Genomic DNA, 27,740 nt, shown 5'->3' on the forward strand with positions numbered 1-27,740 from the left:
TATACCTCCGGCCAGGTCTGTTGACGCCAGCATTCTTACAACCAGTGGTTGTAGAGGTCGTTAGTAACTGTGATACGGGGCCGCCTTGATGACTCTGCTCGTATGCTGAGCCAGGAGAAAGAAAACACTTTTATTTTTTTAAGACTCCAGGTCAAAACAGTTTTCAAAGACGCGTCTCCCGACAAAATATTTTTAACACCTTCAAAGACAATTTTTGAAATATTCCTAACGTACTTGAGACACCTGCTTACCAGGATCTTAAACTGAGATGCGTTTGTGTTTGAAATGTATATATAAGTATACGTATTTTCATCCAAAAAATTTAAACTAATAAACAAATTTGTGATCGGACGTTTGTTCTATAGTGGTCTAATTTCCGGCCTCGGAAAAATTACCTTCTCTGTTTAAGCACTGGGATTTGTGTTGTCCTTAATAATATGTACTTTTTAAAATAATTTTGAGATATTTTGGGTAGTTTTTAAAGAAATAAAATATTGCTGCGGACAAATAGGTTGTTTTGTGGTAATTGACAATAATGAGCTTTAGCGGATAGCAAGTAAAACAATGTGGTGATTAACAATAGCGCACTCTAGCAGACTGAAAGATAATCCAATATGGCGGACAATACGGCTGCCTTGACGTCACACTGGTAGGTGTTATACATTTTTTGGTTTTAGTAGTAGTGCCTCCTTTTGTTTATCATGCGGAAAAGATGTGATTTGTTTTTTTTTTATAATTGCCATCCTCGGGTTTAAACCGGAAACTCAAGGATCCCTTTTAAAACTTTTTTTTCTAAAGTGCTCCTCTTGGGCTCAATGATATAAGTACATTTTTTAAATATATATATTTTTTAAACTTAACATATCAAAAATAACTATTTGGTTAATATTTTAAATCCAAATTGAGATCTGTGGCTTACTGGTGGCTATATGGGGAATTCTAAGATAATGTGGGAGATACTTAGCCACTTAAGGGAATAGCCTATTTTTTAAATTTTTTGTTAGAATTGTTTTTTTAAAAACGGGATATTCCCTTGAAAATATGTTTTTTAAGTACTTACAGGCAATTTTGATACAGAAAATTGGCTATTTAAAGATCAATATAAACAAAAGGAGTAAGTACAAGATGGCGTACCCCAACCATCCACAATTCCCACTCATATTACATTTTACGGAGCGCTTATTATATACTGCTAATTTCAAACAAATGTTATTGGTACTACTATTAGAATGTATTACTTCAAAAAGATGGCTCTTTATTCCATTGGAAGCATAAAAAAAAAAAAGCAAGTTTTTCATTGTGAGATAAGGGATTTTTCATTGAAATGGAAACATTCGGGAATGATTATTGTTTGGGTAATGAAATACATAGAGGTACAACAAATTAATAATTTATTACATAAATACATACATCATAACAAGGTATATAATATATTTTTAATATGTAATTTACTACCTCTATTGTGAAATATATCACTTCTGTGAATGCTTAAATCTATTAAATTTAGGATGGTACATGAATAGTCCAAAACCTGTCCTCTGAGTCTAATTTTTAATATAAATTTAAAACTTTAAGACATTAACGAAACGCTATTGCATAAAACAGTGATAAATACTAAACGTATTATATTTGACGATATATAAAAGAGAGACATTATTTGAGCTTCGAGATTCAACTTTGGTAGCGGAGTTGGAGTTTCGATTTTGGCGCGAGGAGTACTGGAGTACTGGATTCGACTCTCTGGGTGTGTGAGGTGTTTAGCATAAAATCGAACGTTAATTAGACGCAGTTATGCAATGAGAAACTAACTGCAATTTCTTAAACTTGGGTTTTTGGCCAAAATTAAATTTAATACTCGTCAATTACTTGGAAAAAAGAATCACTGTGGAAAATAATGACCCCAAACTATGCGGCTATGATGTAAGTTAACATTTTATTTACAAGGCTTTGTGAAAAGCCGGAAGAACCGGAATCAAGGGGGGGGGGGGTGGGTTGTGTTTTATTCTTCACTACATAACTGCGTCCATTAATCTCAATAAAAACAAAAAAAATATATAATGTCTGTAAAATTGTATTTTAACAAAAGTACGTGTGTACAGGAATACTAAATGGAAAACTCGCGCATATTGGGTGAATTGTTATGCCACCTGACGTTGAATGTTACTAACGAGAATTCGATTGCCGATTTCGAGTGTCCAATTGATGGAATGTATAACAGTTGGAAAGTCTGACGTTCGGGCACCCAGCTCTTAGAATGTTCAGCTGTTGTAATGCACTACTGTTCCAGAATGTCCAACTACTGAAATGTTCCAATGTTGGGACTGGTCAAATATGGCATTTTAAACTGTGGGAATATCAATCTGGTTGAATTTCCAACTGTGGGAATGCCCAATAGTTTTTTTGTGGGTCTACCTATCAGAATGTTCAAAGTTTTTATATGTAGAACTATTATATTTATGAACGGTTGGAATGCCCAACTGTTGATTTCCAAATATTGTTGTTGGATTCCAAACTGTTCAAATGTTCAACTTTTGGAATGTTCAGCTGTCAGAATGTACGACAGTTGAAATTTCCAACGGTTAACATGTTGAAATGTTGAGATTTTTTACGGTTAGAAAGCTCCAAGTGTTTGAATACCCAATTGTTTAAATGCCAAAAAACTGTTCGAGAGTTCAAAAATTTCAAATATATAACTGTTCGAGTGTCCACCCATTAGAATATCTAACTATTGGAAAGTCAAACTGTTCAAGCATACGCTTGTTGGGTTGCCGAACTGTTAGAGGGTTCAGCTTTTTCAAATAGCTAACTGTTGTAGCGTCCAACTAATATTGTGTAAATAAGTTGCTTGCCTTCTGGGTTGTAGCCGTGTCCTTGGCAAATAATTCACCGACGTTTCGGTTGACATTGCAGCCGCCATCATCAGGGAGCATTTATATACTGCTGATGGCGACTGCAATGTCTACCGAAACATCGGTGAATCATTCGCCAATGGTCGTGGCTACAACCCAGAAGCCAAGCTACTTCAGACAATGGCCGTGAAAGCCTGCGAACATTATTAATACTTAGAGACCTGAAAAATTCGCAGATTCATCTCGCGATAGTCTGAAATTCATACACTGCTCTTGCTATTGGCTCCACTGTTCGTCTGGGCGACTCTGGGCCAATGAGAAAACCCTCTAACCAAAAGAAGTGACGAATCTCGGGGCAAAACCAGTTGAGACGACTCACAAGTCAGCAGCCAAAACGAACTGGCCGTTATTTGCCCGAGTGTACAGAGGACTGTGTAGACTATCGTGGAGGTCATCGAAACCCGCGAAATTTTTCAGTTCCCTGATCAATACATTAGAGACCTGAAAAAATTCGCGGGGTTCATTTCGCGATAGCCTAGAATCCAAATACATTTGCCTTTCTTGCCGCTTCAGTGATCGGGCCACACAGTTTATCTGAAGGACTCTGGACCAAATGAAAAAACGTTCGACAGAAGAAGTATCGAATCACAAGCTTCCCGGTTTTACACGCGTCACGAGTTAGTGGCCAATCAGCAGGTGTAAACAGCACAAGTACATAGAGGATCATGGCAGGGGCGTAGCCAGGGGGGGTTTTAGGGGTTCAAAATCCCCCCCCCCCCTAAGCGCAAAATCTTTAATTAATTTCTTATTCATCACTCAAACAAATTTCATATTAAAATTAATAAAAATTTTACCATTACAATATTTAAATTTAAGAACCGAAAACTGCTAAAATAGCACTATTTTACACCTTAAAATCCAAATTTTTCCCGGGGGAGGACCCCCAGACCACCTCCGCTTTAATATGGGCCAGGGGGGGGGGGTGAGGACCATGCTTCTTAATACTCCCCCCATACACAAATCCTGGCTACGCCACTGGCATCACGGGGTCTATCCTAGAGGTCGTTGGAATACGCGAATTTTTTTTGTCCCTTTATCAATGCTTAGAGACCTGTAAAATTCGCGGATTCATTTCGCGATAGGATAGAGTCCAAATACTTTTGACATTATTTTGCTTCAGTGATTGGGCCACAGTTTATCGGAAGGACTCTGGGCCAATGGAAAAATCTTTAACAGAAGAATATAGCGAATCACGATCATTCCAGTCAACAACAGGTGTTATACGAGTCGGTAACCGATCAGCAGATGTAATTTGCACACGAGTGAATAGAGGATCATGGAGTCTATCCTTTAGGGATTTGAAATCGCGAATTTTATAGGTCTCTATGAATGCTGCGACATTACGTCGGCCTGCCCCTCCGCCCCGCTCCCCGGACCCGCCCCCTCGGTGACGGCCGCCATCTCGCGGGCGTACTTCCTCATGTAGTCGCCGTCGGGGTCGTACTTGGAGCAGAGGCGCTGCCACACCTGCTTGCGCTCCGTCGCCAGGATGCGGATCACCTCCTCGGCCGAGGCCTTCTGCTTCGGGGTGCACTTGGCGCAGCCGTTCTGCAGCGCGTCCACCAGGTGCTCTGCGGACCACAGACACACACACACACCCCCCGTCACCCGTCGCGTCTCCACCGCGGCGCGTCGAGGAAGTCGTGAGAACACGCGCTTCTGACCGGACGACAACAATCATAACAAGTCCTTGTCAGAATTGTAACGAGAGAGGAAAAATATTGATGGTCCGAAAAATGAAAATTAATAAAAAAAAATAAATTCTAGTAAAATAAAAAGAAAAAACAAATTAAACACAGAGAGAGAGAGAGAGAGAGGAAAAAAACAACAATAGTTTAGGTTTGCGATTTAAAGTGATAAAAAAAGTATTTAAATACTAAAAATTGAACTCTTATGAGGGTACTGATTGCTTCGTTGTTAATATCACACGGGTGTTTTTTTTTTTTTTTACTTGTATGGGAAAATTAAGAATTATAAGGCATCTAGTGCGTGGCAACAATGTTAATGGGCAATAGGAAATACACTTCTAGCGCCTGCGGCATTGTCAACACGCACTTCGTACGTGTACTGCATGTTGTATCTAACGCCCTCCAACGCATTTGATTCTAAATTGGACTTTTAGTAAGGATCCCTAATGTTATTGATAATATTATAAAGCCTATAGCCTTCCTCGATAAATTTACTATCCAACACTGAAAGAATTTTTCAAATCGGACCAGTGGTTCCAGAGATTAGCGCGTTCAAACAAACAAACAAACTCTTCGGCTTTATAATATTAGTATAGATAACTAGGGACCGGAAAAATTCGCGTGTTCAGTTACCTGTAGGATGAACTCCATAATTCTACGTACACTCGGTCAAATGCCACACCCGCTCATTTGGCTGCTGTCTTGTGAGACGTTACAGCGTAGCAGCCTGTGATTCGTATAAAGCTTCGGTCGGATGTTTCTCAGGATTGGCCCAATGGCAGAGGCAGCACTGAGGTATAACGATTTGTATTTTAGCCTATCGCGAAATGAATTCGCGAATTTTTCCGGTCTCTAATAATAACTTATTCCTCCCCCCTTGTTTTACACTTTGTTAACAATATTTTAGAGACCGGAAAAATTCGCGGATTATTTCGCGACAGGCTGAAATGCAAACAATTTTACCTTCGTGCAACTCCTGCTGTTGGTTCACTGTTGACCTGGAGGACTGCGGGCCAACTATAGGCCCTCAGTCAAAGCAGTATCGAATCACGAGTCTCCCAGCTGAGACGCCTCACAAGTCAGCAGCCAATGAACAGGTGACGTTTGCCCGAGTGTGCACAGGATCGTGGTGTCTATCCTGGAGGTCGTTGAATACGCGAATTTTTCCAGTCCCTAACAATATTCACTTAATTAACCAGGAAATTTAGCACTCAACAAAGCAAGCTTCTTTGTACGTGAGTGCATCTGGTCACTTCAAATTTAATTACAAGCGGTAGGAATTTTGGACGATTGTAAACACTTGCAAATGTATAATAACTGAGGAATAAATACATATATAAAATATAACCTTGCATTAGTTTCATAAAGTGGCCGTGCGGGGCCGCCAGCCAGCCCCGAAACCTGGCGCTCGTCGCGGTCCTGTCTGCGTTCGTAACAATACTGATAGAATCCAAGGTTCATCATCCACGCAACTGTTTAACTCTTACGCAGTCTTCTAAGGACGCGTGTTATAAACAAGAGGGTAGAATGCGTTTTATCACAGAACAGCTAAATCAACGTTGGTTGGAAAAAATTTTCGTATTAAAATTACGAGAACATAGGCAGAACAAAATATTTTGCAAACTTACACAAGCGCTCACTTTATATACGAAATTTATCTTACAAGAATTATTTTTTGGAATTTTAAAATAATTTCTTTAAAAACTTTTGATAAGTTCAAAAGTAAACTCTTTCTTGTTTACACACGTGCTTGTTCGCAATGGATCACGTAACGCGAGAGAGGGGATCCTCAGATTTCGCACGAAGATGAAAAATTTCTGGAACCACGGAAATCGCTTGGTTCCAAAATTTTTGGGACATTCTTCGTTGCGAAAGTCCGTTATTTCACTGTAATTTCCTATAGATAGGGACCGGAAAAATACGCGGATTCAATGACCTCTAGGATAGCCTCCATTAGCCTTTGCACATCTCAAGTAAACACGCGTGTTCATTGGGTACTAAATTGTGAGGCGTCTCCACTGGGTAGCTCGTGATTCGACGCTTCTTTGGTCGATAGTCTCTCATTGGCCCAGAGAGCTCCAGTTAAACATGCGAGCCAATAGCAGAACCAGCAGAATTGTACACATGTTTGAATTTCAGCCTATCACGAAATGAAACCGCGAATTTTTCCGGTCTCTACCTATAGATAGGGGCAGGCATTTTTCGCGAATAAATCTTAACGTATATTAGACTGCAACAAGGTACACCCGCAACAGCGGTTTCTTCCTTGTGATTGGCGGCCGTCTGCGAAGAAGTCGTTGCCTTATTTGACCGAGCCACACAGGACGCGTTTGCTTCCGCACTCAATTACTGTGATTGGTGTTGTAACAATCGACATGCGCCTGAAAGAAATTCACCCAATCACGAAACACAGACGATGCTACAGTGTTTTAACTTATAACTGATCTCGGAATCTTTTCGCGAAGTATGCATGGCCCTACCTATAGAGTGAAGGAGTTAAACTGCGTTAAGTTCCGCGAACGACATCAACCAATCCCCAAAAAAAGGGCTGTGAACTGGCCAGAAATCACGCGGAATCGTCCGCCCAATCATTGTCGGGACGCAAAAACGTGCTATGGACGGCACGAGAACAATTAAGAGCCACGTAGAGTCTAATCGGACAGCGGGCAACCAGTACGTGACAGAGGAGGGCTGAACCACGCCGCACGCACGTTGTGCAAGTATCTGTAACCACGACAAATTGTTCTGCGATCGCCAGCAACACGACTGGAAATTATTTTTTCAATCACTCCTATGACTAAGGATACCTGTATTTCGCGGATACATCTAGTGTCAGGCTATTTCACACATAAATGTAGCTTTTTTTTCTTAGAGGTTTGGCGAATTGCGGGCGTGCAGCAGTATGGTAACTAGGTAAGTCCTCATTGGCCCCGTCAAGTGCGGGAAAACAGCCTTCACCGACCACAGCCAATAATTACAAGAAAAAATCTACAGTGTTTTGTAAAATACCTTGGCACGAAATGTATTCGCGAAATACAGGTGTCCCTACCTATGACTAGAAAAAAAAAACACCTGAAAAAAATAACGTCTTTTGGAAGAGGATTCCACTGAAGAGGGTTATTATATTATGCCATCTTGGTAACAACAGATTTTAGTATATAACAGTTTTGTACAGTTTGATTTTTAATCTTTGGCTTCGTTAAAGGATAGTATGTTAATTAAAGGAATGACTGAAGTTAATAGTGACTAGCTGCTCCCAATAGTTTATCCTGCGAAGTAATTGACGTTTAAGTTGAAATTTTATTTTATCAACTGTAATTCTACTGTTAATAAGACAATATTTTATAGTCTTTAAATATCTCTATGTGTAATCTCTGCATTAACGAATGTTAAAATAAAAAGCTAAAAAGTTTAATGGTCTATAAACTGCTTAAATCAATATGGCGTCAAACTGTTGCTATCTCTCCCCTTTAAAATCATGTCAGGTAAAACATCTTTAGGCAAAACGACTGTGAATAAACCAACTTTTTTTTAGGAACAAAGTCTTTAGACACTACTTTAGGTAAACCGTCTTCGGGTAAACCGATGTCAGACGCAACGATTTAGATAAACTAACATGAGCAAAACGTTATTAGGTAAACATAATTCAGGCACAATTCTTTTAACGTAACCCTACTGTAGGAAAAACATATTTAGATAAACAGACTTCAGACACAGGCCACTATTTACACAAACGCTAGGCAAAATGGGTCTAGACATACTGGCTTTAGACAAAACGGTTTTAGACAAACCATCTTTGGACAAAACATTTTTTTTAGACAAATCAGCGTAGTTGTAAATTAGATTTAGACAAACCGGCTTTGGACAAAAACTTTTTTTAGACAAATCAGCTTAGGATAAAATAGCTTTAGACAAACCGGCTTTGGACAAAAACTTTTTTTAGACAAATCAGTTTAGGATAAAATATTTTTTAGACAAGCTGGCTCTGAACAAAACGGCTTTAGACAAACAAGCTTTGGAAAAAAATGGCGTTAGACAAACTGGCTTTGGACAAAATGGCTTTGGACAAAACCTTTTTTAGACAGATCAGACTAGGATAAAATAGCTTTAGTTAAGATGGTTTTGGACGAAACGGCTTTAGAAAAACCGGCTTTGGACAAAACTTTTTTTTTAGACAAATCAGCTTAGGATAAATTAGCTTTAGACAAACCGGGTTTGGAAACGGACTCGGGAGGCCAAGCGCGGCTCCAGAAGGGGGGGGGGGCGGTGGGGGCGATAGCCCCTCCCGAGACTAATTTTATTGATTAGTGTACATTTATGTTTACTTAAACACTTAATTTAATATGTTAAACTTTTATCTCATCAAGCATTGCACGGAGCTACCAAGGTTCTGTATTTGAAACCCTGGTATTTGTTAATAATATTCCAATATACCACTTTAATTTTTTTTTTTTTGCAACTGCGACCTTTCTCTGCGCGATAGCCCCTCCCGAGGCCGCCATTGGTCGGGAGGAGGCTCACTCACCCTTGAGCATCTCGCCGTGGTGCGTGCAGCGGCCCTCGCCCATGAGGCACTTCTCGTACATGGCGACCATGCGCTCGTTCCGCACGAGGGCCGGCAGGTTGAGGTTGTCCGGTACCTCCGGGTAGCTGCCCTCCTGCCCGCCGGCCAGCGACCTTCCGGCAACCACCGCCAGCAGCAGCAGCAGCAGCGGCCGCCACGTCGTCTCCATGGCTGGCGCGGCGCTACCACACACTGCCGCGCTGTTAGACCGCAGCGTGCGTTCCAATGGACACATAGAGACCCGTATTCAACGACCTCCAGGATAGACTCCACGATCCCGTGCACACCCGGGCAAACGTCACCTGTTCATTAGCTACTGACTCGTGAGGCGTATCAACTGGGAGACTCGTGATTCGATACTGCTTCGACTGAGGGTCTATAGTTGGCCCGCAGTCCTCCAGGTCAACAGTAAACCAATAGCAGGAGTGGCATGAAGGTACAATTATTTGCATTTCTGCATGTCGTCTGAATGAATCCGCGAATTTTTCCGGTCTCTATATTAATGGATACCTGCTCTTTCTTTCCAACGCACGATATCTGCTGTTAGCTCTGTCCTTGTTTTCAGTGTGCTCTGGTACCAGATGTTTCACTCAAGTGTTGGACACAACTTTATAATGCAATTAAATATTTCATAAATATACAAAATATATTTTTATTTTTAAAAAATTAATATTTGAATGAGAATTTCGGAAGTACATTTCCTTGTTTTATTTTATCAAGAGCACAATTTGATCAATATTTAAAGAAACGTAACTCAAAGAAGCCATCTTAGATTCAACCGTTTTTGCAAAACAAAATTATATATATAATTTAGTATTAAAAGTTTTAGCTGTGTTTGAGCATATTACATAATTTTATGGAATCCTTTTATTAAAAGAAAACCGACTGCTACAAATACTTTCTCATTTGATTGGTGGTATAATATTTTTTTTTTTTCCTTTCAGAGTGACAATTGTAATAATACTGTCAAAAATATTATTTTATGGTCTAAGAAAAATAAAACTGATACAGTGGTGATGCACACGTACAGAAAACATTGTTTTATCTTTTACAAAAGATTCCATTGGAAACCAATTGCCAAGGGAAAAAAAATTGTCATATTACAAGAAAACTACGACAAATTTTTTATAACATACGGCTATGGGTTTTTTAAAATACTGTATCTACATAGACACGCTTACGAAAATTGTTAAATATTGATTGGTGATCAATACAATCTTTTTTTTTTTAAACCTTGGGAAATATAATCGAATATTTTACAACTGGCCATTAATTATTGGTAAACTACTTAAAATCTTTACGCGAAAAATCAGTGGCTATGGTCATTGCCGCTGTTTGCGTGTCATAACTGAGGGAAACTCGACCAATCACGAAACGGAGCCGATGCCACAGTGTTTTAACACACCTCAAGTCACAAAATATTTTCGCGAAAAAAAAAAAAATAACTAGAGACCTGTAAAATTCGCGGATTCATTTCGCGATAGGATAGAGTCCAAATACTTTTGACATTGTTTTGCTTCAGTTATTGGGCCACAGTTTATCTGAAGGACTCTGGGCCAATGAAAAATCTTTAACAGAAGAATTAGGGAATCACGATCATTCCAGTTAACAGGTGTTACGAGTCGGTAACCAATCAGCAGATGTAATTTGCACGAGTGCATAGAGTATCATGGAGTCTATCCTTTAGGGATTTGAAATCGCCAATTTTACAGGTCTCTTAATAATAACGTGTTCCTTGTGGCAACACATATGTGTTAACAAAGTTGACGATATGAGCAGAGACCAGCGAATTTCGCTTTATTTTCCGTTAGCAGGATGAACCTCAATAATAAGTCGGGGGTCGTGGCTCTCAGGCTGCTGCCAAATTTCACCTTACGGCCGAATTTCCCGTGACTGTTTTTTTTTTTAATTTTGTAAAGATTTTGAACTATCGGGCATGTCATAACTAGGGACCGGAAAAATTCGCGGATTCAATTACCTTTAGGATAGCCTCCATTATCCTCTGCACTTCTCAAGTAAACACGTGTGTTCATTGGTTACTAAATTGTGAGTCGTCTCCACTGGGTAGTTTGTAATTCGACGCTTCTTTTGTCGATAGTCTATCATTGGCCCAGAAAGCTCCAGTTAAACCGCGAGCCAATAGCAGAACCAGCAGAATTATACACATGTTTGAATTTCAGCCTATTACGAAATGAATCCGCGAATTTTTCCGGTCTCAAGTCATAACTCCCTACGTATTTTTTTCCGGGAAAAGATTTTGAGACGAGCTAAAAGTTAAAACACTGTAGCGTCGTTTTTGTTTCGTGATTGGTCAACCAATCACAACGATCCACTGCAGAGGCCAACGCATCCTTAATGGCCCGATCAAACCGGGCAATGACATCTCTCGCAGACAAGGAAGAAACAGCTAGCAAGGGCATACCATGTTGCAGTCTAGATTTATTTTAATTTTTCGCGAGACGCCTGTCCCCACAACGCGGCTGAAGCGCATGATTGAAAGCATTTGAGCCTCCTTCCAGTTTCCAACGCGAGATTTGCGAGTGTCTAATGCAGACCGGCGTGGAAACGTATCCGGTACCTGGTACGAGGGTAGAATCCTGTCGCCCCCACCGGAGATGTGGCGAGCCGGTCTACTGTGGGGTCTTCTGGAGTCGAGAAGGTCTACTGTGGGGTCCTCTGGAGTCGAGATGGTCTACTGTGGAGTACTCCGGAGTCCGGCCGGTCTACTGTGAGGTACTCTGGAGTCGAGAAGGTCTACTGTGGCGTCCTCTGGAGTCGATACGGGCGTCTGTGGAGTCTTCTGAAGTCGAGATGGTCTGCTATGAAGTTCTCTGCAGTCGAGCCGGGTGATTGAGGAGTTCTCTGGGAGTCGATACGGGTGACTGGAGTCCTCCGGAGTCCAGCCGGGCAGCTGAGGAGTTCTCTGGAGTCGAGCCGGGTGATTGAGGAGTCCTCCGGAGTCCAGCGGGTCTGGTGTGGAGTCCTCCGGAGTCGACCCGGGTGACAGTGGAGTTCTCTGGAGTGGAGCCGGGCGCGCGCGACTGCGCCTAAATAGCCCGGACGGGCGCCGACGCGCGTGCCTGCCCGCGCGGGCCATACGTGACTTGCAGGGCGTTCCGCGTCCACCCCACCCCCCCTCCCCGGCCAGTTGATAACCCAACAATGGCCCGCAACCCGACCCCTCGGCGTGCGCGCCGTCGCACAGTCGGTGTCGAGTGCGACAGTTCTCAGAAGCACCGAAGTGCCGGGAGTCAGGCCCGAGGAGGTGAGAGCTTTGAATATATATATATATACTGTATAGAAGTCGCCGGCCCAGGTTAAAATTTCCAATACGGTTTTGAGGTAGTTGGTTAATTCACCGCCGCAATCGCCACCATCTCTAGGGGCATCGACTCGTGGTGGTCCCTAGCGGACAAGTGTCGAACTCTTCAAACACCCCTTCCCCCTCCCCGCTGAACGACCTTGAGCTGCAGCGAATGCTGGGCGGGGGGTACGGGGAATGACAGCGGGTGACAGTGCTGCGCTCTAACGTGTAAATAACAACCCAAGACGATACAGGGCGTTACGGCAGCGCACTGCAGCGGTGATAGTTCCCAAACAGCTCATCATGCGCTTCTGAAAAACGTGGAGTAAATCCTATCCACTCGCAACTTCTATAAAGTATATATATATATTCAAAGGTGAGAGTGAGCGAGAGAGAGCGAAGATGAAAGTAAATGATTAGCAGAGACCGGAAAAATTCGCGGATTCCTATCGAGACCGGCTGGAATCCAAACTCGTTTGGCTTAATGCCGCGTCTGTGATTGGACCGCAATTTACCTTGAAGGACTCTTAAGCCAATGGCAAACACTCGACAAAAGGAAGTATCGAATCATAAGAATCGCAGTAGACAGGTGTCCCGAGTCGGTAGCCAATGACCAGGTGATAGTTGCCCGAGTACATAGAGAATCGTGGAGTCGATCCTAGTGGTCATTGAAACCGCGAATTTTTCCAGTCCCTCATGATTAGGGACCTGAAAAATTCGCGGGTTTCGATTATCTCCAGGATAGTGTACACAGTCCTCTGTACACTCGGGGCAAATAACGGCCAGTTCGTTTGGCTGCTGACTTGTGAGTCGTCTCAACTGGTATTGCCCCGAGATTCGTCACTTCTTCGGTTGAGGGGTTTCTCATTGGCCCAGAGTCGCCCAGACCAACAGTGAGCCAATAGCAAGAGCAGCTTAAAGGTATACGTGTAATGAATTTCAGACTATCGCGAAATGAATCTGCGAATTTTACCGGCCTCTATAAATGATATTTAGGAACCGGAAAAATTCGCGTTTTCAATGACCTCTAGGATAGACTCCATGATCCTCTATGTACTTGTGCAGATTACACCTGCTGATTGGCTACTAACTCGTGACACGTGTTAACTGGGAAGCTTGTGATTCGATACTTCTTCTGTCGAACGTTTTTCATTGGTCCAGAGTCCTTCAGATAAACTGTGGCCCAATCACTGAAGCAGCAAGAAAGGCAAATGTATTTGGATTCTATCCTATCGCGAAATGAACCCGCGAATTTTTCAGGTCTCTACTGATAATAAGAGTAATATACAGCGTGAAAGAGGGTGAGATGGACATTGGGTGTGAGAAAGTGTGAGAATGGATGCGAAAGTGTATACCTAGGTGTGTGTGTGTGTGTGAGTGCGTGAGAGACAGTGAGAGAGAAAGTGATGTATAATGTTAGAGAGGGTGAGATGGACAGTGAACGAGATTAAGTGAGAGAGTGAGTGATATACGGGGTGAGAGTTGGATGGAAAGTGAGATAATGAGATGGTGTACGTGAGAGTGAGAGATAGTGAAGAAATGTGAGTGAGAGAAAATTAGTGTGAGATATGATAAGAGTGTGTAGGTGTGTGAGAATATGTGAGAGTGTGTGAACATGAGAGAATGTGAATGTGTGAGTGTATGTGAGGTGGGAATAGAAAAAGAGGGGGGATAGGGAACCAAAATCCCCCGGGGCCCAACCATCACCAGGGCCCGGTTAAGATTCATTAACTTTTTTTTAGCACGTGAGTTTACCCTGTTTGAATAGCAGATTATTAGTAGAGACCTGAAAAAATCGCGGATTCAATTCACGATATGCTAAAATTCAAACAGTTATAAACCAGCACCATACGTAGTAAATACATTTATATACTGCTATTTCCTGCTCTAATATTATATTTTTTGACGTGATAACGTCTTATAAATCGATGAACGCCGGCTGCACGCACGAAAAAGCATGCATGACGCATTGTCACGTTCCGCCTGAGCCGAGCGTGCAAGCGAGAGCGCGGAACAAGCAACAGAGAGGCACGATCGGCTTGTGACGCATCTATCTCTCTTCCACTCCATCGGCCGATGCGTCCGAGTAGAAGAGAGACAGCGGCAGCACACAACCTACACGTGAACTGTTTTGTCAACTGTTTATAAAGTGAAGTGAAAAGTTAATGTGGTTTACATTGTTTATTACAATAAGAATTGCCGCAAAAAAAGTAATTAATTCTTGTATTTCAAGAATTTGATTAGCGATATAATTTCATATATTTGTTCTTTGATTATTAAAAAAAAGTAGCATCGGTCGGCGAGTGCGGTAATAATAGGTTATGTTACAGTTTTGACTAAAAAAAGATTATCTCATATAAAGGATCGTATAAAAAGTCAACTGCTTTTATTTAGTATTCAATGAAAAAATTGTAATTTTCAATTAACTCCTTCTTTGTATTATACAAAATAATGATAATTCAGTGATAATAATTAAATTTATAAAAGTATGCAATTTTTCATCAATGTTTTCTTAGGACGTTATCACGTAAAATTATCGTCCGTAAACCGCCTTTACAGACAACTCCCCTTTTTATGAAGCTAAACACAGTGACCAATAAAGTCACTAAATAAAAGTACATTCACATGTTTTCATTCACATTTTTGTTTATATTTTACTTTCTAAAAGACCCCCAACACTGTGTGCCCCTGCATGTTCTAAACCTCTGTTAGTGGTGCAACGAAGGACTAAAATTCAATTTTTACAGTATTTTTATCAACATAAAATATATATTAAAGCCAGTTAATATCGTAGTGACGAATTCATACATGTAGATTCACCCTTACTCTACTGCCGTGATAAATCGGTTGAATGATGAATTGGTTATCATTGTAATGCATTTGAAACGTGCTAAAACTTTTATCTGGGCCATATTTCTGAATTATTGAGTGCCTTAAAACTACACGTATAAATTAATGAAATGGGAGACAGAAATCCGTTGTTTCACTTATTTCCTAAAATTATGGCAAAACCATTAGTGTTTCAAATTATTTAAATATAAACTTAATCTTAGATAATTTGACAACAAGAAGGACTCAAAAAAGTTTATCTTACTGGAAAATTTAGGTTACGGAGATACAGCGGAAGATAGATGCTGCGATTCTCATATTTAAGGGTTCGTAGATCTCATAGTGATCTAAAACTTACCAAAAATTCACCTTTTAATGAATTATTCCCAAAATTCGCCTATTTCCTCCCTCCTTCATTTTATTTCTTGGGCCAGATTTATAAACTAAGCAAGGGACGCAACGCCGAAATAACGCAAAACGCAACAAACAAAGTAAAATCACGATCATTTACAAAACACGAGAGTCTGAAGACATCACACTGCAACTGAAATTGTATAACAGTGGAAAACAACATTCCCCCCCCCCCCCCCCCAGGGTTTGTTTGTTAGTTCATGCTCATCATGAAAACATTTGACATTAACATTAATTTTATCTAAAAGTGTTATTTTTTTTTCAGTTTGCGGAAGTTTTAACAAGTGAAAACGTGATGTGCATAGCGAAAACAACATCGTGCTTAACGTCTCGAGTCTTTTAAAAAAGTTTTCGGAACACTGCACTTCAAACGTGGAAGGCGGAGACGCTGGTCGAAACGCAAGAAGTTGACAGTTGGCCGATTCTTGCGTTGTCGTTTCTTGTGTTTTTCTTGCGTAGTTCATAAACCCAGGTCGACTGCACGGGGTTACATTCGACCACACGCCTCATGCAGAGCGCTATACACGTTTTCATCGGTTTCTTCATTTATGACAAATGTGGGGGCGAATGTACAGATTTGGCATTTACACAAAAAAATTGGTTGTCTGTAAAGTCGGGTTACGGACGATAGTTTAACGTGACATCGTCATAACAAAACATTGATGAAATGATTGCGTACTTTTATGAATAAAATTGAATCATTTTTATTGAATTATCACTATTTTGTATGGATAAAAAGGAGTGAAATGTAATCTACGATCTAATTGATACATTTAATTTTATTTGCACTCATTAATTCAAATATGTTTATTACTTTAACGAAGAGATTATTTTAACTATAACTTTTATACATGTTTGCTAATTAACTTCTTCCAATCTGTGTTATTCTGTTAAGGATAGGACGATGATAGGAAAAGTAGGAAACGAATGGGAGTGTTTCAAGTTTAATGTGCCTCGAAAAAGTCAAATCGATGGTTTTTCCAATCGAGTGGAAGAGAGATAGATGCGACGCAAGCGTACAATGAGCGTAACGGGACAGTGTAACGGGACAATGTGCGCCCGATTTACGCTACAAACATGAGCGCCAGTATGGAGGTTGGAACATTAAATCGTAAACATCAATGATTTAATATACTCACTGAGCAAAAATAAATACGGAAAGGACAATGAATAAGTTTTGTAACCGATTTACAAGGTACCGGTTAAAAAGCAGTCTTGTAAACGGTTTACAAGGTAGCAGTATCAACACTCCGAAACCAGCTAAATAATTATTTATGTTTTAAATAGCATTTTATTTTACAGTTCACAGCATTTCTATCTGCTTCGGGAACAGCTGCGTGTTACTAAAACGACTCATATATTGTGGGTATTAGGTAGCGAAATTTGTTTTCTACAGGTATAATTTTTATCTCAGTGCAGAATGATCCAGATCGCATTTGCGTTAATTTTTGAGACGGTTGTTTGGTATGAATTAAAAAGAGAAAATGTTAATTATTTATTTTTGTCAGTTCCAGAGTTGTTTACATACTCAGCTGTTAAAACCGAGAAAGTGAAATTCTAGTGAGTAAAAAATGGCGCAGTAATCCAGACTGAAGGAAGGGAAATGGGACGAAATGGACAGATCTTTTTGGACGGACACATGTTCTGATCAGCCAGACCAAATAAGCCTCTCTGAGTTGTTTTTTTTTTTTTTTTTTTTTTTTTTTTTCGTTCGCGCGTTTATCACGCAAACTCGCGTTGGCACTCCACAAACAGTTATTGTTTATGCTGTCCTCTGATCCGTGCTTGCCAAAACAAGGAATCTGTTTTGTCAACTTGGTCCCACTGACTCGCCCCACTATCGCAGTGTTTGTCTGTCGGCTCGACTGTCTGTTACAATTGCGTGCGAGCTGCAATCGCCGTCACTAGCGAAGGGGTGCTGTCACGACTTAGAAACACACAAGTTAGAATATTCTAAGTTATGCCTGTTCTAAGATGTGTGTTTCTAAGTTGTGTGGTTCTACGTTGCGTGTTTTTTCAAGTTACGTGTTTCTAAGTTATGACAGCTCTAAGTTGTGTGTTTCTAAGTTGTGATAGTTCTAAGTTATGACTTTCTACGTTACGAAGTTTCTAAGTTGTGTGGTTCTGCGTTGCGTGTTTCTAAGTTATGTATGATCGTTCTAACTTATGACAGTTCTGAGTTACGTAGATTTTTTAGAGGGTTCTAAGTTATGACTGTTCTAATTTGTGTGTTTCTAAGTTATGTGTGGTATCCACTAGCGAAGATGTCTTCCTCTTGGCGTACCAAATCCAAGATGGCGTACAACGGCTTCACGGCACCACACCCTGGACCCGGCCGCAGGACATACTATTATATATATACATATATATACTATTGACATGGGATGGCACTTCGGGATGAGACTCGGTATATTAGTAGTAGATATACATTTAGGGTGATCACCCCTTCACTGGTCATAAAAACAATTGAAAAACACTTGCACACTTTAACATTCGCATACTTATACACTTACGAACTTACTTTCACACTTGCATAATTGCACATTCGCATTTGCATACTTGATCATTTGCACACTTGCACATTCGCATACTTGTACACTTATGTACTTGCATACTTGCGCAATAGTACAACTTAGTGCTCGCATACTTAAATATATTATTTTTAGCCGAAGAGAATTCTGTTTCCTATACCTAGAGATCTGTAAAATTCGCGGATTCATTTTGCGATAGGATAGAGTCCAAATACTTTTGACATTATTTTGCTTCAGTGCTTGGGCCACAGTTTATCTGAAGGACTCTGGGCCAATGAAAAATCTTTAACAGAAGAATTAGCGAATCACTATTATTCCAGTCAACAGGTGTTACGAGTCGGTAACCAATCAGTAGAGACCTGCAAAATTCGCGGATTCATTGACCTCTAGGATAGACTCCACAGTCCTTTAAATACTCGCGTAAATGACACCTGTTCATTGGCTACTGACGCGTGAGACGTCTCAACTAGGCTGTCCGTAATTCGGCACGTTCTTGGTTTAGTGTTTCCCATTGGCTCACAGTTTCCCAGATAAAATGTGGGCCAATCGCAGAAGCGGTACGAAGGTATAGTTGTTTTGATGCTAGCCTATCGCGAAATGAATCCGCGAATTTTGCATGTCTCTACCAATCAGTAGATGTAATTTGCACGAGTGCGTAGAGGATCATGGAGTCTATCCTTTAGGGATTTGAAATCGCGAATTTTACAGGTCTCTACCTATACATAATAATTAGGGACAGGAATATTTAGCGGGTTCAATGACCTCTAGGAAGAACTTTATAGTTCTACGTACACTCGGTCAAATGTCACACACACAGCACTGCGATGTAACTATTTGAATTTTAGGCTTTCGCAAAATGGATCCGCGAATTTTTCCAGTTCACTACTAATAATGTCTCTAACCATAACCGTGTGTTGTACAAAATTACAATGTATTTCTTGTAGTGTTATGAAAATATTTATTAGCAACTGATTTCCAAAGGAATCTTTTGTAAATGTGAAAGAAAATTACTGTCTGGGCGGCGCTTACAGGTAAGTTAATGACGGGAGCTCCGGTTGACCTTGAAGAAAGTCCCGGAAATGGAGTCGCGGCCTCGTGTGACCACGCCAAGTTCACTTCCTGTCTGAGAGAAGGAGTTCACTCGTAGAACAAGTTCACCTTCCAGGCCTATTTGGTTGCTTTTCCAAGGTTCCGGTGTTCCAATGCGTGAACATCCTAGCTCTCGGCGTACGGCAGAAGTAGAGCCCGAAAAATTTCTCGTATTCAACGACCTTCAGGATAGACTCCACGATACTGTGCACACCCGGGCAAACGTCACCTGTTCATTGGCTGCCGACTTGTGAGACGTCTCAACTGGGAGACTCGTGATTCGATACTGCTTCGACTGAGGGCCTATAGTTGGCCCGCAGTCCTCCAGGTCAACAGTGAACCAATAGCAGAAGTTGCATATTGGTACAATTAAGTATTTGCATTTCGCGATAGTCTGAAATTCACATACACGTATACCTCTAAGCTGCTCTCGCTATTGGTTCACTGTTCGTCTGGGCGACTCTGGGCCAATGGGAGGCCCTCAACCGAAGAAGTGACGAATCACGAGTCTCCCAGTTGAGACGTCTCACAAGTCAGCAGCCAACGAACTGGCCGTTATTTGCCCCGACTGTAGACTATCCTGGAGGTAATTGAAACCGCGAATTTTTCAGGCCCCTGTTAATGACCACTGCAGTGCATTTGGTCCGGCAGCCAATGAATAGACATGTATAATGTACAAATCAGATACAAGTTTTTCGCGAAAAATGCTTGCCCTTAAGGAAGACTGGTGACTGGTTATATTAACGTGATTTTGCTTGTTTCTATATTTTATATTTACAGAGTAATTTTTTTGCATACAAATTTTTCATTTGTGTACGTACAGCAAACAGCAAGAATAATTAGTGCATTATAAAGTGCCTTACCGTCTCAAATGTTACCAGACTGCATGATATACTCCGCACTACCTGTGCATATTCTATAACCATGCATACAGGAACCATAAATACGCACACGTAAAATTTTTAAGACGCCAGCAGCCAATAAAAATGTACAGTTGTAATTTGATGCACATGTAGGGCTACTTATGATTGGCTTCAATGATTTGGTTTTTACAAGTCAATAACAATCAGGGAAGAAAAGTGCACAGAAAAATGAGAATAGAAAAAAGCCAACAGAATCGCTGGTTGATGGGTGTACACTGTAGCAGCAACCAAACTTTAATACCAGTATGCTCACAGATCCTTCTAAGCCATTGTTTTAATAGTTCCGTGTGTTACAAGTACAGTTATTTAGTGCCATCAGACCAGCTTATCATTGTCCTTGTATTACAGGTTGTGAGGTTTTCGGTAAGGTATTTTGGTTTCTTAATATTTATCTTTTCTATAAGGATTGAAAGAATATGACATTTATATCAACTTGTTAATATACATAATACATATATATATATATATGTATTATGTATGTATATATCACAATCCAGCACCTATAACATTCTATTGGCATTTTTTTCAGCAAGAATGTACCATAAATATACATCGATATGCATCGTGAGAAAGAAACACAAATAAATTCATTCTAGGGTTTGAGATATAGAAATAGTTTTATTTGCACAATTAAAATACCCTTAATGATTAATCAAAAACAGTGATGTGTTCGGATCCACTTTTTAAAAAAAATATGAATATTGAATTAGATTCTTAAGGACGCCTCGAATCTGATTTTAAATCTCAACAGTCAGGAATAAAATAATATAAGAGCAATAACACACTAACTTAAGTTTTAAAGAAACATTCAACCCATTAAATATTTGTTTGAAAACAATCATGTCAATATGTTTAGGGTGTAAAATAATTGTTTGTTTTTTTTGTGTGTCACAGATGTTACCAACTGCGCTGAACATGTATCCTGAGAACACTTTAGCTGGCGACGTACATAACAACTTATTTGATAGCTTCTGTGGAACTGATTATGGTGTCCAGGTTGTCAACTGCAAAGGCGTTAGTGAATAATTTAATTTTTTTTTAATTTTCCTTCCTTAAATATAGGTATATATTTTCGAATCAATTTTCTCGGAAATCAAATATTTATAATACTAACTATAGTATGGTATTTAGAGATTTTTATTGGTCCATCCCTTATTTAAAAAAAAATCTTGGGAGAAGGAGCCCGCCAGTCATCACAGCATTTTTCCTTTAGTCCCATGTAACATGTAGAGTCTGTGCACTGAGCTCTGGGCTGAAGCAGAGCTAAACGAACGGTGAAAGAGAAGGAGGGAGGGAGGAAGAGAGAGAGTGGGAGAGGAAGAGAAGGATGGAGAGGGGGTAAAGGGAGTGAGTGATGGCCTGATGGGGCAAGCAGATGGGCAGAGAAAGATGAATAATGAGAGAGAGCTGAGGGGAAGAATTGGGAAGAGAGGTGGGAAGAGGGAGATAAGGAGGGGAGAAAGGAAGAGAGAAAGAGGGAGCGAGAGGAGCAGGAAGAGTGAGGAGGAGAGGGAGGGAGTGAGGAATGGCGTTGGGCAAAGGGGCAGAGAAAGATGAGTGAGAGAGAGGGGGTGGAATAGGGCTGGTGAGAGGAGGGGATGAAGGGAGAGAGAATGAAATATAAATAAAGAAGGAGAGAGAAGGTGTGAAGGAGGGAGAGAGTAAGTGAGTGGGGGGCAGAGAGTGATGAGTTAGAGAGAAGGGGGTAGAAGAGGGCTGGTGAGAGGAGGGGATGAAGGGAGAGAGTATGAAATATAAATAAAGAAGGAGAGAGAAGGTGTGAAGGAGGGAGAGAGTAAGTGAGTGGGGGGCAGAGAGTGATGAGTGAGAGAGAGGGGGTGGAATAGGGCTGGTGTGAGGAGGGGATGAAGGGAGAGAGAATGAAATATAAATAAAGAAGGAGAGAGAAGGTGTGAAGGAGGGAGAGAGTAAGTGAGTGGGGGGCAGAGAGTGATGAGTGAGAGAGAGGGGGGTGGAATAGGGCTGGTGAGAGGAGGGGATGAAGGGAGAGAGAATGAAATATAAATAAAGAAGGAGAGAGAAGGTGTGAAGGAGGGAGAGAGTAAGTGAGTGGGGGGCAGAGAGTGATGAGTTAGAGAGAAGGGGGTGGAATAGGGCTGGTGAGAGGAGGGGATGAAGGGAGAGAGTATGAAATATAACTAAAGGAGAGAGAGGTCGGGAAGGAGGTAGAGAGAGAGGAGGAGATGCAGGTAAAGAAGCAGAGGTGGTTCACGTGGCGGCCTGGGCCTCCTCCTCCTCCACGTAGTCGTCGTCATCCTCGAGGAAACCGTAGCGCTTGCGGAAGGAGCCGTCGGGGTCGAACTGCGCCATGAGCTTGTCGAAGACGGGCCGCTTGAACTGCAGCAGGTGCGCGAGGACCTTGCCCGCCTGCTTCTTCTGCACGTCCGAGCACTTGGCGCAGTCCGTCTGCAGCGCGTCCGGCAGCAGCTCTGCAAGCACGGACACCGGCGTCAACAAACGTCACTGCTACCACCGGCACCATCCCTCTGCCTCTGCCACGGCTGGTAGCCTCGAAGCAGCGCTGCCTCTAGATATAGCTTCAAACTTTTGAAATTAACATCTTCAAAAAAAAGGGGGGTTGTCTGTAAAGTCGGTTAACAGACGACAATTTTACGAGATAACGTCGTCATAAGTAGAGACCGGAAAAATTCGCGAATTCATTTCGCGATAACATAAAATACAAATAGTTATAGGTACCTCAGTGCTGCCTCTGCCATTGGCTCGCAACTCACCCCGATGACTCTGGGCCAATTAGAAACACCCAAGACTCAACCAAAGCTTTATCGAATCACAGGCTGCTACGTTGGGACGTCTCACAAGACAGCAGCCAATGAGTGGGTGGTATTTGGCCGAGTATACGTAGAACTATGGAGTTCATCCTACAGGGCATTGAACCCGCGAATTTTTCCGGTCCCTATTCATAAGAAAACATTGATGAAAAATTGCTTACTTTTTAATTTTCAAATATTATTTACATTTTTTTTTGAAAATTCAATTTAAATTATTTGTTTAAATATAATCACGACTAATTAGTTAAAAAAAGCCCGCCCTAACCTGTTTTTTGATATTACAGAAGATTTTCTCGCACGGTGGTTGGCAGGTTCTTGCACTTTCGGCTCAGGCGGAACATGACAATTTTTTTCGTGCGTGCAGCCGGTGTTCATCGATTTATAAGACGTTATCACGTCAAAAAAAAATACTCAGGACATATGTATTTGACATTTATAAAGTTAAAAAAAGTAAAATAATATCCGTAGAGCCAATATCATCTCGTGGATTGTCTACGCTCCACGCTAGACTCAACAGTTCCATACATAGTCAAGTTACTTTGGTGTGATCATTTGCGGATATAGTCTGTTCCAATTTAACTTGCATCAGAGTTGACAGTTCTCTAAAATATTTCCAATGGTCGACTTGTACTTTTGCAACTATTTTTTTTTTGACAACGCAGCTTTTAAACATCTTCACGTAACTGTCGGTGTACGTAAAAAAAAATTGGTTGTCTGTAAAGTCGGTTTACGGACGATAGTTTAACGTGACAACGTCATAACAAAAAATTGAAGAAATTGTTGCATACTTAATGAATAAAATTGAATCATTTTTATTGAATTATCACTATTTTGTATGGATACAAAGAAGGAGTGAAATGAAATCTACAATTTAATTGATAAATTTACTTTTATCTGCACTCATTAATTCAAATACGTTTATTACTTTAACGAAGAGATTGTTTTAACTATAACTTTTTATACATGTTTGCTATTTAACTTCTTCTATCCGTGTTATTCTGTTAAGTAGACTATAGGACGACGATGTGAAAAGTAGGAAACGAATGCGGGAGTGTTTCAAGTTTTAATGTGCCTCGAAAAAAGTCAAATCGATGGTTGTTCCAATCGAGTGGAAGAGAGATAGATGCGGCGCAAGCGCACAATGAGCGTAACGGGACACTTTTTCCGGCGTGCAGCCTGCGTTCATCGATTTATTAGATGTTGTCACGTAAAAAAAAAAAAGAACCATTTGTTGGTTTGCAAGTGTAAGTTGGGAACTGGGTACCAATTGGGACTACTTCTGAGAACTGTACAATTTGGGACACATTACGTGACACAGAATTTCGCCCGCGGAATTGCGCTTGATACAAAGACAACATCTAGAAAGTAAATAAAGACTAATTATTAAGAAAAAAAAATCCTGAACTTCATCGTCTTGAGTACTGCTTCACTGCTGACGCCACTGGATATTCCGTCGTTTTAGTGATTCGCCAAGTAGTACCTGCAGACCCCCAAGCCAAGGCTTTATTAAGCAGCCTTGGAATCTGAGGCCACAGCGCTCTAGATTTTCGAATCAGCAGTGGCTATCCTTGATTTTTTTTTTTACGATACATCACACGTTTCGCAGTATTTTATGCTTGAACTTGTGTACCAAAACATTTCTTATACTCGCTAATATATATATACACATTTATATAACTTGCAAAATGTATTTTGGTGATATCAATTGTCTGTTATAAATAATAAAACAAAATAAGGTTGACGCAAAAGAGTTCATTGTCTGAATAAGATATTTTCTAGGAAATATTTTAATTTTAGCAAAATATTCCGTAGCGATCACAAAAGCCGGAAAATCAGAAATTTAATTTTAATTTAAATCAATACCTATTCATATTTCCGACTTTCGTTTTGTATTAACTTTTAAATACCAGTACCTACCTATCAGTTTTCAGTTATTAAAATTCGAAAGATAAGGCATAGACCATACGTGCTGCTATCTTGTAGCAGGGCATATGCTCGTCGTGTTACAATCGATTGTAGTGACTCGTGTCGTTCCAGCCCGCCAATAGAAATGCACCTCACAATTATTCGACACTGCTGCTACCTGTTGTAATGGATTGGAAATGTGTACGAACTATAGTTCAATCAGGCTAAGATCTTGTATTCCCAGTATGTGTTGGCGCAACTTTCAGTAGAATGATCGCCAGATCATTTATGGACTAAGATCATTGGATCGCAGATCGAATAGCAGAATGGTGCAACTGGGCGTAACAGTGTCTTGTATTTTGTATTTTTATATTAAGTCTTTGTTGTAGTGCTGTTGTGCCAGGTATGTTTGAGCATTTCGTCGAATGCAAGGCTAAATTCGATCTGTGATGGTGCCCCGTAGTTCTGTGTAAGAAAACATCACTTTTTTTCCTTCATAGTTTACAGGAATAATTTAAACATTGTAAACAGTTTTGTCGCGATGTTGAAGAATTCTTAAGTAGGCTACGTCGTGATTGTGGCAGTGATAGGAAGTATAGAAAAATAATAAAAAAGGATAATAGTTGAAATCTATGGAAGTAAAACATGTTTTGGGCAAGTATCTCTCTCATCCAAGACAGAATTTATTACACGACAATTTTTTTCATCCCTTGTTGGACCAGCATACACTGGGTAGAACTGGGCTTTATGTGGCATAAGAAAACAGATACGCAATTTCATAGCTAATTGGAGGTATTAAGGGAAGAACAAAAAGGAGAGGCCAAGGCAACCCGTATTAGCATCATTACATGTTATGAGAAGTGAAGGGAAAAAAATTGCGAAAGACCTGATGAAGCAAGGAAGATCTCAGGGATTTCTGTTTGTTGTTGTTATTGTAATTGTTGTTGTTTTGTTATTCTTATTGACAGCCTGATGATGGTTTGTGTCGAGACGTAACGTCGAGATGTGTTGTACTTGTGCAATGTACTTAGAGATAGAGAGAGAGATAGAGAGAGAGAGAGAGAGAGAGAGAGAGAGAGAGAAAGGAGAGTCAGGCTACACGACGTTTCGCAAAGCCCAAGGACAGGGGACGTAAAATTAGCGCCACGCAAAGAATAATCGCGATGCTGCTTTTGCAGACACGGTCGGGAAAACACAAGTACGTGGCAAATTATCAGCAAAAAAAAAACCTTCTTGCCTTTTGAGACGCGGGAAGGTCGGACACCCTCGTGAATTCTCTCCGTGCGAATAGTTTACGTTCTTTCAGTGATTATCGCACCGGGGGAGATCGTCTGTGCCTGATGACGGGAAAAGAACTCGGTTCCAAGAACGTCGCAACTGTCTTGTCGTAGGAAGCCTACCGTGTAATTATTTGCTGTCGTCAATGTGTCTGTAAAGTCGGTTTACGGACGATAGTTTGACGTGACAACATCATACCAAAACATTGATGAAATAATTGCATACTTTTATGAATAAAATTGAATCATTTTTTATTCAATTATCACCATTTTGTATGGATACAAAGAAGGAGTGAAATGAAATCTACAATTTAATTGATACATTTTCTTTTTTCTGCATTCATTAATTCAAATATGTTTATTACTTTAACGAAGAGATTATTTTAGCTATAACTGTTATACATGTTTGCTATTTAACTTCTTCCAATCTGTGTTATTCTGTTACGGATAGGACGATGATAGGAAAAGTAGGAAACGAATGGGAGTGTTTCAAGTTTTGATGTGCCTCGAAAAAAGTCAAATAGATGGTTGTTCCAATCGAGTGGAAGAGAGATAGATGCGGCGTAACGGGACACAGCGTAACGGGATAATGTGCGTTATGGGACTTTTTTTTTCGTGCGTGCAGCCGGCGTTCATCGATTTATCAGACGTTGTCACGTCAAAAAAAAAAATCGCGACCTCCATGGCGCGCGCTCCGGGTGTTGCGACCTCCGTGGCGCGCGCTCCGGCTGTTGCGACCTACTTGGCCGACGACTCACCCCTGAGCAGCTTGCCCTCCGGCGAGCAGGCGCGGCCCGTCAGCACGCAGGTCACGTAGCTGTTGAGCAGCCGGTCGCTCCTCAGGATCGCCTCGATGTCGATGCTGTCGTAGCGCGTGGTGTACTTGTCCTCCTCCCCTGCGGCTCCCAGGCACAGCAGCAGCAGGGCCACGGCGACGGCGGTCAGCAGGCGGTCCATCGCGTCCCGTGGTCGAGAGCAGAGTGGCGCTCAGGTCTGTGCTTGTCCGCTCGGCCCCCCCCCCCCCCCTCCACTCCTGGTGACCTCCCAGCTGCTGCCGTCACGCCAGCCAGGACGACTTTCCACCCGGGGGGAGCCTCCCAGCTCCGCGGTGTACTTATTCATTGTCCACGTCCTTCATTAACCTTTTTGACGTGACAACGTCTAGTAAATCGATGAACGCCGGCTGCACGCACGGAAAAGGACGACTCATTGTCCCGTTACGCTCATTGTAAACTTTCTTCGCATCCATCTCTCTTCCTCTCGATTGGAACAACCCAACGATTAGACTTTTTTTCGAGGCACATTAAAACTTGAAACACTACCATTCGTTTCCTACTTTTCCCATCGTCGTCCTATCCTTAACAGAATAACACAGATTGGAAGAAGTTAAATAGCAAACACGTATGAAAGTTTTAGATAAAACAATCTCTTCGTTAAAGTAATAAACATATATTTGAATTAATGAGTGCAAATGAAAGTAAATTTATCAATTAAACTGTA

At 41.0% G+C, this 27,740-nt stretch overlaps 1 protein-coding gene across 1 annotated transcript; it reads right to left on the reverse strand.

The window, feature by feature from the left end:
- Positions 1 to 1,374: 1,374 nt before the first annotated feature.
- Positions 1,375 to 27,215, reverse strand: LOC134540298 (uncharacterized). Its single transcript, XM_063382956.1, has 4 exons — positions 26,999 to 27,215; positions 22,479 to 22,698; positions 9,123 to 9,361; positions 1,375 to 4,480 (listed from the first exon to the last, which is right to left on the reverse strand). The coding sequence occupies exons 1-4, from the start codon at positions 27,195 to 27,197 to the stop codon at positions 4,233 to 4,235; spliced, it is 906 nt and encodes a 301-aa protein (XP_063239026.1). The 5' UTR covers positions 27,198 to 27,215; the 3' UTR covers positions 1,375 to 4,232.
- Between the last annotated feature and the right edge of the window lie 525 nt (positions 27,216 to 27,740).

Source organism: Bacillus rossius, chromosome 16 (assembly GCF_032445375.1).
Source record: "Bacillus rossius redtenbacheri isolate Brsri chromosome 16, Brsri_v3, whole genome shotgun sequence".
Taxonomy (NCBI): domain Eukaryota; kingdom Metazoa; phylum Arthropoda; class Insecta; order Phasmatodea; family Bacillidae; genus Bacillus; species Bacillus rossius.

What these genes read in the sequence shown, in the direction of transcription:
- LOC134540298 (XM_063382956.1), bottom strand. Translation starts at nt 27,197, where the DNA reads ATGGACCGCCTGCTGACCGCCGTCGCCGTGGCCCTGCTGCTGCTGTGC. An exon ending in GGAGGGCAAGCTGCTCAGGG is followed by an intron (nt 22,699 to 26,998) that starts GTGAGTCGTCGG and finishes CCGTGCTTGCAG; the next exon opens with AGCTGCTGCCGGACGCGCTG. An exon ending in GAGGCCCAGGCCGCCACGTG is followed by an intron (nt 9,362 to 22,478) that starts AACCACCTCTGC and finishes GCGGTCTAACAG; the next exon opens with CGCGGCAGTGTGTGGTAGCG.